The 13,137-nt window shown below is 49.5% G+C and overlaps 1 protein-coding gene across 4 annotated transcripts in view; it reads left to right on the plus strand.

Annotated features, from left to right (window-relative positions):
• The first annotated feature begins 5,334 nt into the window (after positions 1-5,334).
• KBTBD12 (kelch repeat and BTB domain containing 12) overlaps positions 5,335-13,137 on the plus strand; it is a 55,527-nt gene continuing 47,724 nt past the window's right edge. For 2 of the 4 annotated variants that reach the window (XR_009247357.1, XM_058678769.1), the window contains exon 1: positions 5,335-5,463. Coding sequence is in view for 1 of the 4 variants with exons in the window: in XM_058678769.1 (XP_058534752.1) it covers positions 5,420-5,463 (44 nt within the window). In the remaining 3 variants the exon portion in view is untranslated. Of the gene's footprint in view, positions 5,464-5,838; positions 5,978-6,000; positions 6,205-13,137 lie in introns of those variants that run through there. The other 2 variants (XM_058678770.1, XM_058678771.1) reach the window with 2 other exon arrangements.

Here is a 13,137-nt window from a genome sequence, read left to right on the forward strand (position 1 = left end):
CCAACCACAGAACAGATGGTGGAATTCAGGCGGGCCCCTCAGGCGGTGAGACCACTGTTGCACCAATGAGGGGCACAGACCCATACCCCCCGACCAAGAAGGGCCGAGGCGACCCCCATTTCAGCTTCCATGTCATGGAGAGTTTAAAAAACCCCTTTCCTGTCTCTTTCGCGCTCTCTTCTTCCTCTGCAGCCCACTCCTTCATGTCTGTCCGCTGCACGGGGAAGGGAAGCCATGACCATGGTTCCCTGAAATAAAGGCCATCTAAATTCTTCTCATATATTTCGCTGAGTTATTCTTTCCCTGGTGGTTGGCGAATCTAACATTTTGACAAGCGGTGAATCTAACAAGGGGCGTGAGGATGACCCCCAGAACTGGACTGGAAACATGCTGACAGTCTTCCCTAAGCCCCCCCAACGTCCCTCCTTCAACCTGCTAACCTGTAGATGGATCGGAAAAAGCGTTTCCAGCACTAAAGTGGTCCTCTTTGTGCCCAAGACGGCTGGCCTCTTGCAAACACCTCTTCCCTTGCGGCATTAACCAGTAACCATTAACAGTAGGAGTCACCGGGACTTTTAATGACATCTTCTGATCATCGGAAAAGAGATATGAGATGCTCAAAGGGTCCTCGACTGTGAGGCCTATAGTCAGTGATGGAATCCAGGCAGACAGGGCCTTCTGCCTCCATCTACTCAACATCTTAAATCATATCCAACCCGCAAGATGGAAAGCAGGAGCTCTGGCCCTGGCCCATCTCTATCACGGACACCTTTGTTCTTTCAGGATCCCTGGCTGCAGACCCACAGCCCTGCAGGTGTCTCGCTGCCCTCTTCTGTCCTCCGGGTCTGAGCCTGTGACATCTCCTTTCTCTCTTCAAGGTATTTCCTTGTGGGCCTGGCACAATGGCTCAATTGGCTAATCCTCCACTTCCAAGTGTGATATCCCATATGGGCACTGGTTCCTATCTCGGCTGCTCTACTTCCCATCTAGCACCCTGTTTGTGGCCTGGCAAAATATAGAGGATGGCCCAAAGCCTTGGGACCCTCTATTCACATAGAAGACCTGAAAGAGACTCCTGGCTCCTAATTGGCTCAACTCTGGTCATTTGCAGTCATTTGGGGAATGAGCCAGCAGTAGATGCAAGATTTCTCCTCTCTGTAAAATCTACCTTTCCAATAAAAATAAATAAATCTTAAAAGAAGGAGGAGGAGGAGGAGAAGCTGCTGCTGCTGCTCCTAGCTCCTGACTTCAGACAGCCTCAGTTCCATTGTGGCCATTTGGAAAGTGAGCCAGCAGATGGAAGATCTCTCTCTCTCCTTCTTCCTCTGTAACTCTAATATCTTTTAAAACGCAACTAGAGAGATGGAGAAGGAGATGTTGCCCTCCCGATGCCAATGCCAAGGGATTCTAGGAACAGGAAAGGACAACATCCAGAATTCAAGTGGGCATTCAAAGAGGAACAGAGCTCACCTGGGTCACACTGCAATTGGGTGGTATGCTGTATTGCGGCAGCTTCTCTCATGCAATACGGCATGAGCATCTCTGCTCATGCTGAGATCATACTGGCAGATGGAGGACAAGGGCAGGGGGCACAGACATAGCAGAGTACACTGTAAGAGGAACAGGGACAAGCAGTGTGGGCAAAGGCATACCTGGAGAAGTGGAAGCTTCCACTGGTTCTATAGCAAAGTCATTCATTTCCAAACACAGATCTATTCAGGGCATGGTCCTATACTAGTCTGCTCACTGCTGCTATAACGAAACAGTCTAGACTGGGAAGTTAACAAAGAAGGGAAATGTGTCACTCACATTGGAGGCTGGGGAGGGGCTTTCGGCTGCATCTCAACAATAGATGGGCTGGGTAAATCTGTTCTGTGAGTGGCCCACCCTCGAGATAATGAAGCCCCCCTCCACTATAGTTGCTTTCATTCATCATTGAATGAAAGGGTTCCACTTTCAGCACCATCATCATATGGGCAATTAAATCAGGACATGAGTTCAGGAAGGGACATTCAAAGCCTAGCAGTCCTCCCATGCTGGTCCCTGGGGACACAGGATGCAGGGGATGGCTCTCAGCCCTACCAGATCCCATCATCCAGCAGTGCAGGGCACACTACAGTACTATAAGGCTAAAGGCCATCTCCCCGCAGCAGGGCAGAGCAGGAGTGCCCAGGGGACACAGGGGACAAGGGGGACAAGGGGAATGGCAGCGGCAACTTTGCTGAGGTCTCCTCCAGGAAAGGCACAAGGAAAGGTGACACTGGAGTTGGACTTGGCGAGCAGCGAGAGGCTCCTGGGGACACTCACTCATTTACTTGAAAATCCACTCTACATCAGGCACTGGACTCAACTTTTGTGTCTGACAGGTGGGTGCCCAGAAATGGCCCCTGTCCTTCCAACATTTGCAGTTTGGAGAAGAGGAGCCTTCCTCTTATAATGCCAAGAATAGATGCCAACTCTATGCTTTGGCAAGGGCCAGAAGGAAGTGCCAGGCTTCAAGAAAGGGGAAATAAATGAAACTATGGAGTGCTGGCTTTGTCACAATACCCTCCTCCCTTCTGCCGAATAAAACACTAGCTAACTGATAGACTGCATTTCCCAGCCCCATGGCTTTGCAGCTGGGTCTCCCCAAGCAACTCAGTTAAGGCCAATGGTCCAAGAGCAGGAGCAACACACAGGACTTCCGGTGTACTCTCAAAGTGAGATGTCTGTCTTCCTCTACTCCTCTTTCCCCCATCTGGAGGTAACGGTGAGCATTGGACAAGGGCAACACCCAAGAAGGCAGACAGGAAAGGAGTAGCAGCCAGGGCCTGTGACACTGGAGCCTTCTTTGCACCCTTGGAATGTTCCCAACTCCTGCTACTATACAAGAGCAAAGTCACTGTACTCTGGGTTAGGGAACTCTCACACTATTTCTTCGTTAGAGCAACCAAGCCTGCATTACCTAATGTGCATAGAAGATCACTGGGCATTGCTTAGTAATCAGTCAGGCCTGAATTCAACAATCCATGGGGACTTTGTTTCTAACAAAGTTTGAGAGATGGGCATTTGGTATGTTAAGATGCCACTTGGGCCATTTGCAGCCCACATTGGAATGCCTGGCTTCACTCAGATTCCAACTTCCTGCTGTGCACCCAGGGAGGCAGCAGGTGCAGCTGACGTACTCAAGTGTCTACCACCTGCATGCAAGACCCAGACTGAGCTTCCAGCCTTGGCTCCAGCCTGACCCAGCCCCAGCTGTCACAGGAATGTGGGGAGAGTGAACTAGATGATGGGAGAGCTCTGGCTCCTTGCCTTTCAAATGTATAAAATTAATCAATTTAAAATTTTTTAAATGAAGCTTTTCAATAATGAACTTTTCAATATTTATACACTTAGGATTTGGGGAATGGATTTGCTGAGGAAAATGAAATAGTCTGGGAATATGTCACAGAGTTTCAACTGTTACAGAATCTCTTACCTCCTGGATGAAGCTATTTGTGGCCTTGGATACCCTGGGGTGGGCTTTGTGCCGTGGCTCTATCACCACAGAACTGGGAACAAGAACCATGGCAGGTGGAGAAAACTCCATCCCCCACACAGCCCCTGATGGCTTCTTAGGGGCAGGAGAGCTACCACAAGATACCTGGTGGAGGTCTCACCTCGCGACAGGAGGAAATGATCAGCAAGGGGTGACCAGCCAGGGATGGCCTCCCTGCCCATTTCAGAGGGAAATGATGTGGAGCTATATCATGGTTTAAGGAAGCACGCTTGCATCATTAACTCTCCCACTGCATCCCATGATCATCTTCCTCCTCTGCCTGGGGAGGTGACAGACTCTCAGCCATGAGGCCTCAGGAAACAGAGCGAGATGAGGACACACTGGTGTCTGTCGGCAACCTGAGCCGGGCGGAGGGACTAGGGTTACAAAAAGACAACACACAAGACAACACAAGACAACATGCAGTGGGTCATTCTTGTAAAGAGAATGCCATTTATTCGAGGTTAGCCTGCCTCTTTTATAGTCTTCCTAGTTCCTCCCAGTATTATCCCAATGCTCAAGCAACTCCTAAGCTCCCCTGGGGGCATCTTAAAAAAGGGGAAGCAGGGAAGAGGAACTTGCAGTCAAGCCAGGGGCTAAATGTATCAGGCCAAGACTGCCCATCCTGTTACCCCTTAGAAACAAGCTAAGCTGTGGAGTTAACCCTTGGGAGACCGGGGCCTACAGGTGTCCCCGGTCCAGGCCCAGCTTCCTTCTCCACATCACTGCACACTGTCACCATCCCTAAGAGTCCACTCTCTTGTGGGCCTGAGCTGGCCATGAAAATATGCCAGAGAAACTTGGTGGGCAGACATGACAGGTATGTGAACGCGGTAGCACAGGGGAGCTTCCCAGGGGAGCACCTGAGCCCTTCCGATCTGAACAGCCAGTGAGGACGCAAAGAGGGCGTCAGGGCTGCTGCAGGGCCTACCCTCCCACGGGGACTCACGCTCCCTGAATCTGAAGTCGCATGCCTGTGTGTGCGTGCGTGCATACACATGAGACCAAATCCATCAGGCCAGCCAATCTGGTTTTGGAAGTGAACTTCAAGCCTCCTCATCACAATTTTGACTAAATCATTCTCTTTGATGAAGAGTAATTCATTCAGGACTTCATTCATCACCTGGCAAATGGAGGCTTTGATAATGAAGTGATCAAGCCCAGAATTTGAATTAGCCACACCCACACTCTTCCCTTCACACCCACTTCCTCCTGATGCAACTGAGAAAGGTGAAATAAAGCCATGTAACAGGAAATGAAACAGCCTTCCACACAGGCTGAGGACCCACCTCACTAACTCCATACAAACATCTTGGAAATCAAGCCAGGAGCAGGAACAAGCTCGCAGGCACAAGGCAGAGCCCAGGTTCTGGGTGCTGGCGGGAAGAAGGGATGGGAAGCCAAGCCATTGCTTAATGACACAGAAGGTCGAATAGTGAATTCCACGTTTTGTGTCTTCCTGCAGTGGTAGTGGGAGGGGAATCATTCATAAGGAAACTCTGCTCTGGGGTTCTGGCGCTTAAGATGGAGGTAAAGGGAGGACCCTCTGGGAGCTGAGCCCCCTCCCTGCCCCCGCCCCCCAGAGAAACAGCCTCATGGACACCTTCAGGTTAATCTGGGGTGCTTTTTGGACTTGGACCTGCAGGGATGCTCTGAGCTAATAAAGGTGCCGCTGACACTAAGACCGATTTCCTTGCGTGCTGTTTTAAACCAGCTGACCTAATCCTTGCGTGCTGCTGCCCTAACCACTTGGGAGACGCGCAATGACCTTGCGCCAGGCTGTGGATGGCCAGCCAGTCCTTTCTCAGGACTCCAGGACGCCTCCCACCCCAGAGGCCTTGGGCAGAAGCCACAGGCTGATGGCTCAGTGAAGCTGCCAGTTGCTGCAAACAAAAAAGCATGACCGGAAAGAACCGAAGCAAAACTGGAACTCTGAATGCGTGGTGAACTAACGTTCCATTCAGTTTGGGAAATAAGGATACTCAGAAACACCTGCAGAACACCCGTCCCCCGAAGTGCACAATGAGCTATTTTATCTGGCACCCTGACCCTGAGGACCAGCCTTGAGGAGATCATACACACCGGACCATTTTTGTGATTATAAAGTAACAATGGAAGACTTGTCATTTTAAAAATATTATCTGAATTTTCTTGAGAAGTACGTCTTTTTTGTGGAAGGAATGCTGGTCAGCACGGTAACAGCCTGTGCTGTCACGTGGTGCACCTGTCGCCTGTCATGGAACGGTGGTGCCCTCCCATGTACTAGGACTCTGTCCTCCCCACACCGTCTATTTATATCACTCGGCCGGCACCGGCCCATATTGGGCAGTGTGGTCAGTAGGCTTGCGCCCTGCCTGGCTGGGAGTGTCTGGCAGGTCCAGGCAGGTCCCAGCGGCGCCATAGCTGGCGTCCCTGCAGAGCAAGTGGGGCCGCACCTGGAGCCAGCCCAGCAGCGCTGTAAGTAGGGGCCTGAGCCATGTGGGCTGCAGGCCTGGGCAGACCCGGTTCTCAGTTCAGTCCCTGAGCCCTGGATACTGAGTCCCTCTTGTGTGGTCTGGGGTGGCCGCAAGGGCAGCTGCTGTCACCAGGTCTCAGAGGTGCTTCCCCCCCCCTGGGTCCTCCTCCTCCCTGTGGCTTGCTTCCGCCTCCTTTCTTGCAGCCCCTGGATGGCAAGCGTCATAAAGGTAGACGCTGGTGCCTTTCTGTTGCTGGTGTCTTCCTGGAACCGAGAAATAGGGCCTGGAGCTTAAAACGGTTCCTTTAAATTCAGCAACCATCGGATGTATCCCTGGGCAACTCTCAGCACTTTAAAGCCAGGAAAATAATTGCCCTGCATTTTCCCTGCAGGATGTTAAGAGGAACTAATGAGCTGTAATGCTTCTTAGAGCACTTTGAAAGTAGAAAGCGCTGGGAGAATGCAAAAACATCGTGAGCTCAACGCAGGGGGAAATGGGGCCACCCCCACCACCCCCACATGCCTGTGGTGGAGGCCAGTGGTTAGGGCCACCTTCCACCCCAGGGGAAAACATGGAGTCTCCCTAGAGGAGGAGTGTTCGTGTGTGTTTGTGTGTGAAGAGCAACTGTGAAGGCAGAATGTAAGCAGGATGGTGAGGCCAGGGACACAGTGGCATAAAGGTGGGTTCCCAGGCTTACCTGCAGGGTAATGCAGATGGGGAGGGGGGCAAGGAAAGCAACAGTCCAAAGATCAATGAAAACTCAGGTCACAAACGGGAGGGCAGGGCCAGGACACCTGAAGAGGAGCCGGGCAGAAGGATGGCTAACCACACAGCTCGCTGCCCTGGGTCCCTTGGTTGCCACTTTTTCAATAAATACAGGGATGTTTCAACCTTGCATGTTGATGGATATTTTACTGAAAAAGAGAAGAAAAAGTTCTCTGGGTAGCTGACATGTGACCTCCGCCAGAAGGGCGGCCTAGGCAGCAGGGACTTCAAGTGTTCCCCAAGCAGAAGGCTGAACCCCAGGCAACAGGTGAGGGGTGGGGTGAGGTGGGGGTGGTGTGGTGATACACCCAGCTACCAGCAAGGAAATCAAGGTAATAATGCTGAGTGCCTTCTCATACTTGAGCCAGAAATGAACAATTTAGAACATTAAATATTACTTTCCTATATAAAAGAAAATAAAATGTTCAGAATACTAGATTAATTAACAAATCTATGTAAGACCAAAATGACCCACCCCAAAAGTTAACATGAACTTGAAGTTTAGGATGAAGCAAAACCTTAATTTAATTGAGCAAACCATACTGAGCATCTCTTATATGTGTGTGTGTGTGTGTGTGTGTGTATTTGAAAGGTAAAGTGACAGAGAGTGAGGGACAGGCAGACACACAGAGATTCCATCCACTGGTTCACTGCCTAAATGGTTTCCATAGCCAGTCCAGGCAAAGACTGGGAGCTGGGGACTCCAACCTTGCCTTCCCAGCGACTGGCAAGGGACCACGTACATGGGCTATCAGCTAGTGCCTCCAAGACACACCAGCAGAAAGCTGGGATCGAAGTGTGGAGGGGCTGGAACTCAAATCAGGCATTCCTATATGGGCTGCAGGTATCTCAAACAATAGCTTCAACCTCGGTGCCACAATATCCACCCTGCAGGTATCATTCTTAACAGACCCATGGACACATGATTGGAAGCCAATCTCCTGCTCTCAGCAGGCCCATCACTAAAACAGAGGAGGTGGGCAAATGCATAAGTCCATAGACGACAGTGTAACAAGGGCCAGGCAAGGGGGCCCGGTGCGATGGCGGCGGCAAAAGTCCTTGCCTTGAATGTGCTGGGATCACATATGAGTGCTGGTTCTAATCCTGGTGGGCCCACTTCCCATCCAGCTCCCTGCTTGTGGCCTGGGAAAGCAGTCAAGGATAGTGCAAAGCATTGGGACCCTGCACCCATGTGGGAGACCTGGAGGAAGCTCCTTCCTGGCTCCTGGCTTCAGATCGATGCAGCACCAGCTGTTGTGGTCACTTGAGGAGTGAATCATTGGATGGAAGATCTTCCTCTCTGTCTCTCCTCTCTATATATCTGACTCCGCAATAATAAATAAATAAATCTTAAAAAGGGCGGGGGGAGGCAGGCAAGGTAGCCAAGGGCTGGGTTCCCTACAAATGCCACAGTGGAGCTGAATTGTGGACAAGGGAAAAGGCTACTCCTGGCACAAAACAGCAGGTGTAAAGGCATTAGCTCGTGGCTGTGGTCCGGTGCTTTTACAAAGTTGAAAACAGTCACAGGGAGTTTTAGGCTGTGGAATGGGGAGTTCTGTCTGAGCTGTTTCCACAGTTTTCATAAGTGCTTCCCCGACCAACATCAAGGCTTTGCGTTGGTCAGCTCTGAGGATGGGGAGACCACCCGCCACACCATGCGCACCTCCGGTCACTTCTCCCACCCAAACAGGAACGGCGGCAGTAGCAGCCCCTGCACTCCCTTCACCCAGGCCGCTGTCGTGGAATAACAGAGGGGGGAGGGTCCTCAAAGCTGCTCGTTCAGCCTCAACAAGCAGGCTGGACTCTCTGGATTTTCCAGTCGTCCATCATTTGGGCTGCCTGCATCTAAGCGTGGGAAAAAAAAAATTCAGAATGTACATACCATGAATTCCTCTCCCCATATATAAACACATACCTGTATCAGAGCTATGTTTTATTCACTGGGATATGTGCATTGTATATTATTTACATATTATAGACTCATATGTATCAGATAGATCTTATCCACTGGTTACATAATCATTGGAATGTATTGTAGGTAGCCTTGGCGTTGATATATTTTTCTACTTTTAGCTTATTTTATGCAATATTTAAAATGTGCACTTTCGCATCAGGAAGGAGACAGAATGTACTGGACTCGTGTGTTAGCGCAGACGAAGCCCCTCACCACCCCACAGCTCGCAGGCCCCCATTCTACGATCACTGCCGCCCCGAAGACACCGTTGACCCTCACTGCCCTTCTTCCTGTGCCACTGCTGTGGCACGGCTCCTTAAAGAATCATTTTCTAAACTTAAAAATAAATAATAACCCCAAACTTAAGAAAAGCTCCACAAAGAGAAGAAAAAGCTCTTTTCTCTCTACTGTGCCAGATTCCCCGAGGGTTTCTGGCCATGGTGTCAGACCAGACCACCCATGCCTGCATCACACTGCCCCACCTGTCTCAGACACGGGATATGCTACAGTCTTCCCCACTGGTTCTGCCCGTGGAACTCGCCCACGTTGACCCACGCAGCTCTTGTTCTGCTGTGCGGTGTGCTCCCGGGTGAATGACTACACCATAGCTTATTCTCCTGTGAACAGATGTGCAGGTTATTTTCCACATTTTTACCATTACAGACAGCACTGGTAGGAATTCAAACCAATGAGACATGGAGTTCTCGCAGGGAAGCATGCTCATGTGTCAGCCATTAGCTAGAAAAGGCAGCAACTAGCAAGATAATGCAGACTATAGAATTCAACACTACTAAAGCAAAATATTGATAGCTTAAGGAAACAGAAATTTTTCCACCACATTAAAATGTATAGACGTCCACTTGTCACAACTGAATATCGTGGACATGGGGTATGGCTGCACTTTAGATATCAAAGTACTGAGGCTTTCTTCCCATGGTTTATATTTATCCCTGCTACTCATTTTTCTTCATTATTATGGTTCTGATATTATGAAGGCGCTAGAATCACTTCCCATTGACAGCACTGAGAACATTTATACATTTTGTTTTGCTGATGAAAGTAGAAAGTGCTCCCCGCCTCATGACAAGAAAAAGAGTTGCTGTCAGTGCACTTCATTTATGAGCTGTGCTGCAGCCAGCCATTTGCGTTTGGGCCCAGACACTGATGTGAAGTGTGGTGATGCAGGTACTTCCTGCTTTGGCTGTGCCGAGTACATGTCACCACGTGCCTTACGTGTGGTGCCTGCGTGGCAGATAGACAATCTCTCTCTTCATCTCTCTCTGTAAATCTTTTCAAATAAAACTAAATAAATCTTAAAGAAACAGAAACGTGTTTGTGTTGCCAGTTGGCACAGGTCTAAGCACCCCAGGTCCAAGTCCATGCTTCCCTTCTCTGCACTGCACTGTGCTCTGCACCTGCAAGCTAGCAAGGAAGTCCTTTTACTGAGCATTTGGGAGCCAAGGACTACACTCTCTAGCTCACTCATAGGCACTGTTGGCCTTATGTGAGCGAACTAAGGTTGCAGGAGCTTGTATGATTTCAAGACTATAATAAGTAAGTAGTCAGTCTGGAGTTCAAACCCAGGTTTGTGTTCCCTCAGAACCCTCACCTGCTATGCCAGTGTCTTTAGGGCATTGTACATATCCAAGGAAACAATTGCTTTGGTGCCCATCTAAGAGTCTCGATATTTCTTTGGGAATTCCACGAAACTCCTTTGGTCCATAAATCCACCGCCATCAGCACAGGCTCGGCAGTTGTTTAGGAGTCCGGCGGGAGGAAAGGAAACTTAGGGAGCACAAGTGCCGCGCAAAACCTTACCATAACTTAACGAGGTTTTGAAATAGTTATTTTTTAGAAGAAATTGTATTTTTGCTGTTTATCAAGGTCAGTGTTTGAGAGAGAGAAAGAGAGTGCATCAAAGTCTCTATTCAAGAAGCTGATTTCTAAGTCTGGAGACAGGCAGCTGATCTTTGGGGAGTAGGATTGATCAGAGTGTCACCAGAGAGGTGGAGCTCTCTCACCCCCTCAAAATCTAGAAAACAGATTTATTCATGACATTAGAACAGGAGTAGGCAACCTACTATTTTTGCATAGTCTATGAGCCAAGAATGGCTTTTGTAACAGCAGTGACTTTTAAAATGAAAAGTAAATTTTTTTTCTTGACACATGGGAATGTGACTCGTGAACAGACCTGTCACGCAAGCTTCAATGCACACCCCCCCCACCGGGAACGCAGCCCTGCTTTTCTGTTTCCGTGTTGCATGTGGCTCTGTGGGGGACAACCATGTGGAGGGGGGCCGGCAGAGGATGCATGGCGGCGGAGCCTCGGTACCCTCAGTTACTATTCTCTTCGGCACCTTGCCTTAATTTTTCTGCATATACCACTTGAACTCAAGTAAGGATTTTTCTTTAAAAAAAATTATGTAAGAGGAAGAGAGAGAAAGAGACAGTGCTTGCATCCACTGGTTTACTCCCTGAGAGCCTGCCTGGGCCGAGATTAGGCTGGAGGCTGAGGCCTAGAGCTGGGGACATAGAGCAGCCTCCCAGCCTGTGTGGACTAGAGGCTACAGTCAGGAGCTAGAGGCGGTGATACACCGACGTCTTGGCCACTGTCCTCAACACCTGCTCCGAGTGAGCAGCCTTCATTACTCACAACGAGCCTAGTGCAAACTACAGACTCAACAGTCTGTGCTTTAAAACAGAAGAATTCAGTTACAGGGCATGTCTCCAACTCCATTGCTCCGGCTCCCCTCTCTCCTTGCCAAGGCTGGGTTTGTCCTCAGGCTGGCTTTCGGGGATAGGGCTGTAGCAGTTCAGACACACACACACACACCAGCCACTGATCTTGGGTCTCGAAATGCCTGTCCCTGTGATCTGGCCTGGTGGGGAAAAGTGTGGGAGTTGGCCCAGCCCAGCTGCACCAGGGAAAAGCAGGTGGATTCTGAGGTGAACATCACCACAACTGTCTGGGGCATGTAACCTACAATGTGCTTACAAAGAAATCACAATTCACTTGTTTTTCCTTTTCTAATCTTTGAAATAAATGTCACTTGTGTTTTTTTTTTAATTAAAAATAACCTTTATGCCAAAAAGTCCAACATATGAGTGGAACGGTGCCTCCTTTACAGATATGAAAGTCCAGGGCTGTGGTCTTAACATCTGGATCCCCACAGTTCAGTTCTCGCCTCCTTCCACTGCCCTGGCAACCACTGGGACCAGCACTTTGGGAACTTAGTGTGTCGGGCCCAGTGGTCCCACCTGGAAACTGCACTTGGCCTTCAAACACTGCGAGAGCTGGTGTTCTCTGGGGTTCTCATGAACTACAGCAAATGGAACAGGAGAAATCTTTAGACCTTTCCTCACTAGAAAGCATTGGGTGTCTTGTCTCCGTGTAAGAGCTGTCAGCGAAGGCGACCAATGTGTAGAGAAGCCTCTGTCACTGAGCAGGGCCGCTCATGGTGTGCCGCAGGAGAACTCAGAAATGTCAGGAGTCCTGAATTACCCCTATCTGTAACGGGAAACAAATAAATGCAAATGCTTACACACAACCAGCAAGTAAGCCCTCACTGAGAAGTTGTAGGCTTGCGTGGAAATAAAACAGGGCCACTGATGCAAGATACTCCAGCAAGAGCAGTGGCCCCTATTTCAACTACACAGCTTGTAATACTGACGTGTTGCTATGTCATTCCGCACGCATCAGCCCCAGTGCCTGTCGCATCCTGTAGTTCCATTACATAATTAAACATTCCTACCGGATGCACCATTGCTGTTTGAAAGCAACTTGGATGTAGCACACCAAGAAGTGCCATTTCTTTGGAGATTCCTAATTCTTTACAGGGTTACAGAAATTTAGAAAACTGCTAACCTTTATAGCTGACAAAATTTGTGCTCGTGCTATATTGCACTTTTTACTTCTTTTGAAAACTCCCCAGGATTTATTTTCATTTCCTTGAAAGTCAGAGTTAGGAGAATGAGAGTGTGTGTGAGAAAGATTTGCCATCTACTGGGTCACTCTTCAGAAGGCTGCAACAGCTGATGCTGGGCCAGGCTGAAGCTAGGGGCCTGGAACCCGGTCACTGGGCCATGGTTCATCACCTCCCCTGGTGCATTGTCAGGAAGCTGGACTGGAAGTAGAGCAAGCAGAACTCAAACTGGCACTCAATACAGTACATGGAACCCGAGAGGCAGCTTAACTTGCTGTGCCATAACACCTTCCCAAACTTTTTGGTTTTTTTCAACTTTCAATACTAACTTTTCTACCATCTTTTTTTTTTTTTTTGAGAAGGGGGGCAGCCAGCAACTCCATGTAGGCTTCCCACATGACTGGGGAACTCTACTGGCCACCTTCTGCTGTTCCTCAGAGTCTGCTCTAACAGGAACTTTGAGTCAGAGGCCGGAGCTGGCAGTCAAGCCTGGAGCCTGGAGGTGGGATCCGAATGGCT

Source organism: Ochotona princeps, chromosome 21 (assembly GCF_030435755.1).
Source record: "Ochotona princeps isolate mOchPri1 chromosome 21, mOchPri1.hap1, whole genome shotgun sequence".
Taxonomy (NCBI): Eukaryota; Metazoa; Chordata; class Mammalia; order Lagomorpha; family Ochotonidae; genus Ochotona; species Ochotona princeps.